The following is a 6,850-nucleotide window of genomic DNA, read 5'->3' on the forward strand; positions in this document are numbered from 1 at the left end:
CACCGGGCAGACACTACAAACCCCCAACATGAACACCGGGCAGACACTACAAACCCCCAACATGAACACCGGGCAGACACTACAAACCCCCAACAAATGCACTTTTCCAGAGCGATGAATTCAAACCTGTGACCGGTATTCTTCTGACCTAGTGTGTGTGAATGTGTGTGTTGTGTGTTGTGGTGTGTGTGYGTGCATGSGTGTGTGTGYGTGTGTTGTGTGTGTTGTTGTGTGTGTTCATGCTTGTACCTCTTGTTTGTGCTCTCTGCAGAAGGCCTCAGAGAACGAGGCTGAGTCTTCAGAGAGTGTGACTGTGCCGGCTGCCAAGGCCCCCTTGGAGCAGGTGAGCATCGCAGTGGATTTGGGCTACCTGTATACCTAACAGCACTCCATGTAGTACAATGGAATCCACTCTGTGGAAGATAGAATGAATCAGAACGAGCTCATAGTATTAGATAACTTGTGTTTAATATGCATTATTCAGTTATTCACAACTATTTTAAAGACAAAGATCTGGATAATATTTATGTTTCTGTTGTGTTTTGCCGTTAGTGTGCGTATGCGCGTGTGTGTGTGCGTGCGTGCATGCATGCGTGTTTGTGAAGCAGCTGACAGAACCAATCCCACTCAGGGTTGGCATAAAAACCATCTGCCCATGGAGTGCTGTGAACTTCATCCATCAACCAGTGGCTGAAATGCCAGTGTGCCCCAGCCCATGTGTGGTCACTGAACCCAGTACAGGGCTATGCTGAGGACGTTCACATCTCCTCCAGAGAGGACCATGCTATCAWAGACATGCTCTCTCGCACAGATTACTTTTTGAAATGGTCTGGGAGTGAAAGACAGTAAATGTTCTGTGTAACCGCTGGTAACCGCTGGTACAAGTCTAGAACTGATAAACCCCCAACATTTACACTAACGAATAAACCAATCAGAGTTTACTCTCAAACGATACATATAGTTATCTTTGACATAAGTTTAATGTTGCTGGTGAGTGGGCGGAACAAGTTGAGGAGCTTGTTCATGAGTATTCAACCAGGCTTCATATGATTGACATGTCCCCTCTGCCTGTGGTCATGAAGCTAGAGGCTGTGAGAGAGGTGGTCCTAGTAAAGATTCAACATCTGCTTATAAATGTGCCTCTCCCACAGAAGGTTCTGGGGGAAATGAATAACAAAACTGTTCAGGTGGTGAGAAAGTGGCTCTGCTTCAACACACACACCACACGTGACGTTGTCTTCCTGAGCCAAAGACAGGGGCGTTTAGGCGTTCTGAATATTGAGTGGATTTACACTGCTGCCAGACAGACTCACCTGTTGAACATGCTCAACAGTGACGATGTGACAGTTAAAGGAGTTATCCAGAGCCTTCCTTCCTTCTGGACCTACGGAGGCGGAAGTTTACACTGGCCAGGGACACTGAGGACAACTTCCTGGGCTTCAGGAGGAAGGCAAATGGAATATTGGACACTCGTGCTGCTGGCTTTGGTGTCTGGTCAGACTGGCCGGACCACAACAACCTGTGCAACCGGACTGGAGTGTAGCTCAGGTGGACACGGACTGATAGGCAAACTGAGCCAGTGACTGCCTCTGATGCAGTTGTGGCAGATTGTGGTGTTGTTGTGGAGACTTCTGTCACCATGATGGAACATCTCATCCTACATCCAGGACAACACTCCTCGGTATCAGACGGATGCAGCTACTGTAACACTGGACTGGCCTGAGGCTGCGGGGGAAACTCACTGCTCTTCACTGTGATGTCCACTCTGTCTCCCAGCTACTGTAACACTGGACTGGCCTGAGGCTGCAGGGGAAACTCACTGCTCTTCACTGTTAGCTGACACTACACTCATGTCTACCCAGCTACTGTAACCTGGATGGCCTGAGGCTGCAGGGGAAACTCACTGCCTCTTCACTTGCTGACCACTCTGTCTCCCAGCTACTGTAACACTGGACTGGCCTGAGGCTGCAGGGGAAAACTCACGATGCTCTTCACTGTGTGCCACTCTGTCTCCCAGCATACTGTAACACTGGACTGGCCTGAGGCTGCAGGGGAAACTCACTGCTCTTCACTGTGCTGACACTCTGTCTCCAGCTACTGTAACACTGGACTGGCCTGAGGCTGCGGGGGAAACTCACTGCTCTGCAGTTACAGTCGCGAGTGCTACACTCGCGCTCTTGTACCTCCACCGGGACACTGGACTATGCACGTGTGTGTATGATCGTTCTTCACTCGTCTCATACGATGGAAAACTGCGAGTGGCAGGGGAAAACTCCATGCTCTTCACTGTGCTGACCACTCTGTCTCCCAGCTACTGTAACACTGGACTGGCCTGAGGCTGCAGGGGAAACTCACTGCTCTTCACTGTGCTGACCACTCTGTCTCCCAGCTACTGTAACACTGACTGGCCTGAGGCTGCGGGGGAACTCACTGCTCTTCACTGTGCTGACCACTCTGTCTCCAGCTACTGTAACACTGGACTGGCCTGAGGCTGCGGGGAAACTCACTGCTCTTCACTGTGCTGACCACTCTGTCTCCCAGCTACTGTAACACTGGACTGGCCTGAGGCTGCAGGGGAAACTCACTGCTCTTCACTGTGCTGACCACTCTGTCTCCCAGCTACTGTAACACTGGACTGGCCTGAGGCTGCGGGGGAAACTCACTGCTCTTGTACTGTGCTGACCACTCTGTCTCCCAGCTACTGTAACACTGGACTGGCCTGAGGCTGCAGGGGAAACCACTCCTCTGGAATGTGATGTCCACTCTGTCTCCAGCTACTGTAACACTGGACTGGCCTGAGGCTGCAGGGGAAACTCACTGCTCTTCACTGTGCTGACCACTCTCTGTCTCCCAGCTACTGTAACACTGGACTGGCCTGAGGCTGCAGGGGAAACTCACTGCCTCTTCACTGTGCTGAACTCCCATTCCATTTACCAGAATGGTGCCATTGGCGAGGACATTCTCACCTTTATTGTTAAGGCGAGGCTGCAAGCTCTACCAACAAAATACCATGTAGCACTCTGGTACCCTGCAAACCATGACCCATTTTCTATTCTACATGAGTCAATTTTAATGGAGTCCATTGTCCATGTTGTGAATGGCTGCTGTTCATACAAGGATTTGTACATTGCTAGACATGGCCACCTTGTCGACCTGATAGCCAGCGAGCGAGACAAGTGGATGCACAAACATTGTTGTGTAAGAGGAAGCTGGTGTGATGATGATGATGATGTGTTTTCCTGTGTGTCATATACACCAGATATTGTTGTTGTGGGGGGAGGGGCTCATTCTGGAAGTGGGCTGCTCATTGGACGGCTACGTGGACAAGGCCTTTGCAGAGAAGCTGCTTCAGGACCAGCCCCTCGTGGCATGCTGGGACATCCTCGGGTTTAGGTGCAAGCTGGTGGTGCTGATATTTGGCAGTCTCGGCCACGTTCACAGGCTTGCAGTGCGTGGCCTCCAGATTGAGGGCCTGACAAAAACTATGGCAAAGCAATTGGCTAGGTACAGTTCTGTTTCAGCTGTCTTGGACAGCCTAGCTGATTGGAGAAGGGGGAGTTTTCTTTACATTTGAGTGGCAGGCATACAGGGACCTTTAAAATGGTTGCATCCTTTTTTTGTCAATTTGATTGGTCGATTCAAATTAAGTATTTAAAATGTGTGTGTGTGCGCAGACTGCGAGCCTGTCCAAAACCTGTCGGCTCTCCTGTAAGCTGCCTGTGGTGAGCTCAGTGAAAGGGGGGCTGGTGCCCCCACCTGCCTCTTTCCTGCCTTCCTCCTGCACCAGCCCAGACTTTGAGTACTGCAGCAAAGGTATGGAGCCACACTCACAACCAGCAGGCCATTTACAGGGCTACATTAGGGACCCTAAGAGCACAAGGTGTTGAAAATACGTATTTTCAACATCTTGTGCTCACTGGGGGAAGAACTGACCATTTTACTCAACTGTCTTATTTTATCTATTCAATTCTTTGTGCAGAAAGTTGTGAATCAAATTAAATGTTATTGKTCACGTACACGTGTTTAGCAGATGTTAGTGTAGAGAGTGTAGAGAAATGCTTGTGCTTCTATCTCTGACAGTGCAGCAATATCTAACATGTGATCTAACAAKTCCACAACAACTACCTAATACACACAAATCTAAGTAAAGGAATAAGAATATATAAATATATGGATGAGCAATTTCAGAGCAGCATAGACTAAGATGCAATAGATAGTATAGAATAGAATACAGTATATACTTATGAGAGGAGTATTGCAAGATATGTAAACATTATTAAAGTGACATTATTAAGTAGCATTATTAAAGTGGCCAATGATTTCAAGTCTGTATGTAGGCAGCCGCCTCTCTGTGCTAGTGATATTTAACAGTCTGATGGCCTTGAGATAGAAGGCCATAATGTGTATTATATAGTATATTCCATAATATTCATTATAAAAAGGACAGCCAACAACATAAACACTTGCATTGAGGTTTGATAACAAAATCTCTCTTCTCCCTATCTCCTCCCTCTCTCTATGCTGTAGACCCATCCACGTGCTTTATCGTTCCAGGCCAGGAGATAATCATAGAGATCGCCAAGGGTCGCTCTGGCCTGGGTCTCAGCATCGTAGGGGGAAAAGACACCCAGCTGGTAAGACTGCTAGCCTTGCTCAGTGGCGACCATATTGACCAATGACAGGTTACGCAAACTTGTTTCTGTCTCAGCCAGAGATGAGAGCCACAGCTACACTGCAAAGTAGCCTAGCTTTCTCTTTCTCTCTCTCTCTCTTACACACTCTCTCTCTCTCTCTCTCTCTCTCTCTCTATTACGGACAAAGACTCTTGCTCCACTATCATACGTCTTCTCTACTATCTGTCCATAGTTCTCTTTCCTCTCTTCTCTTCCTCTCATCCTTCTCTATCACTCTTTCATCATTCTCTCTTTCCTCGTTCTCTCACATCACTTAACACTTCTCTCCTCACATCATCTTTATCTGCTCACTTATCTCTCTCTTCCTCTCTCTTTGCTCTCTTATCTTTCTTTGTTTCTTTCTCTCTACTGCACTCTCTCTCATCTCTATTGCTCTCTATCTACTTTCTCACATCACAAATGCGTCTTACAACACACTAGCTTTCCCTCGAGTCTTCCTCCTTCTTCGTCTCACTCTCATGGCACATCATCACACTCAACTGCCAGACCTGGACATATATCTGCTACTGCTTGGCCATCCTTATCTCTAGCACCTTTCTCTCTTCTCTCAGCTCCTACTCCTCTTCTCTTCTCTTCTCCACTCTTCTCACCACTCTCTCCTCTTTGGCTCATCTCTTCCTTGCTCCTCTTACACTCTCTGCTCCTCCTCTCTCTGCTCTCATCCTATTCTTCTCTTCTCTCACTCTCTCCACATTTCGCTACTCCTCTCTCTCTCTCTCTCAACTCTCTAATCTCTTTCTCTTTCTCTTTCTCTTTCTCTCTCTCTCTCTTTCTTTCTCTCTCACTCTCTCGGCTCTCTACTTCATCATCTTACCACATATCTCTCTCTCTCATCTCTCACTCTCTCTCACAACTCTCTCGTCTCTCTTCTCTCTCTCTTCACACTCTCTCTCTCTCTTTATCTCTCTCTCCTTCGCGTTCTCTTCCTTTTTGCTCTTCATTTTTCTTTCCTTCTCTTTTCCCTCTCGTCTTTCTCTTTCTCTACTCGTCTCTCAACACTCTCCAACTCCATTTTATCTCTCAATTCGAAAAGTCATCAAAAACTCTCTCCGATTTCTTCTTATCATGATCACAATCAATAAAAAGCAGGCAGTCACGCAGTACGCACACTTTATGTTTTACTTTATTTTCTCTTTTGTTTAAGCTATTCTGCAACATGAATATGAATTTGTAATGTCTTTATGGTTTGTGAGTTAATGTTATATATGTATATATTTGTTATATCTTGTTTATATATCTTTTGTTCTTTATTATCTTTAATTATATGAATTTATTATTATGCAAGCAATGTTAACATATGTTCCCATCGCCAATAATGCCCCTTAAATTGACATTGAGAAACGAGAGAGAGAGAGAGACTATGTACACACGCCTACAAAATGAGAGTGGAAAACTGAGCTGCACTTCCTAACCTCCTGCCCAAATGTAGACGCAAATTAGAGGACACAATTTTGATAACTCCCAATATCTATTGGTTGAAGCTACTCTCACCACAGTCGTGCATATATTCCACAGAGCACGTCTAATGTATTTGTGACCACTGCTCTCGACTACATATAGAAAACCCGATATTTGCACATCCGTTATCTAACACTGTATACTTCTACCTTCCTCTCTCTATGACACCAATATCTTACACTCTTCGAATGCTCTATTTCTTCTATTGAACTTGTTCGTTGCACTGCTGTAAATACTCTTTACTCTCTCATCCTTTTATCTTCGCTTTCTATCTTTCAACTTTTGTTCTATCCCTTCTTCTCACTCACTTTGCGCATATGTAAACATGATGTTTCCGCATGACCGACGTAATGAGGATGAGCAATCCTTTGTAACTGTGGGAGGTGAATAACCCCGCAGAGGATTGGAATTAGGAGCAAAGAGCAGAGCAATGTGTAGTAAGGATTGTGTATGGAGTGTGCTGTTGTTGCACTAATAGTCATTTCTCTTTTGTGAATTAAATTTCTAGTTGAAATAGAATGCCTGTTACTAATTAGTGTTTGGCGTCTACCAATGTGGACCCCAAAAACTAGAACATAACTAAAATAGAATTTCGCTGTGCTCTTCCCGTGGCGTTCTTTTTCCCTCCTCTCCCTTTCCGTCTCTTCTTTTCCTACCTATCTCCTCTCTCTCCAGACCATAGTGATCCAGGTATATGA

At 46.0% G+C, this 6,850-nt stretch overlaps 1 protein-coding gene across 1 annotated transcript in view; it reads left to right on the top strand.

Annotated features, from left to right (window-relative positions):
• The window catches only part of LOC139025847 (inaD-like protein), an 8,290-nt gene extending 3,611 nt beyond the window's left edge, over positions 1-4,679 (top strand). The window contains exons 3-5 of the mRNA XM_070441072.1: positions 272-343; positions 3,675-3,813; positions 4,528-4,679. Coding sequence (XP_070297173.1) covers positions 272-343; positions 3,675-3,813; positions 4,528-4,679 — 363 coding nt within the window. The remainder of the gene's footprint in view (positions 1-271; positions 344-3,674; positions 3,814-4,527) is intronic.
• Positions 4,680-6,850: the final 2,171 nt, after the last annotated feature.

This window comes from Salvelinus sp. IW2-2015, unplaced genomic scaffold (genome assembly GCF_002910315.2).
Source record: "Salvelinus sp. IW2-2015 unplaced genomic scaffold, ASM291031v2 Un_scaffold3408, whole genome shotgun sequence".
In the NCBI taxonomy this organism is placed as follows: Eukaryota; Metazoa; Chordata; class Actinopteri; order Salmoniformes; family Salmonidae; genus Salvelinus; species Salvelinus sp. IW2-2015.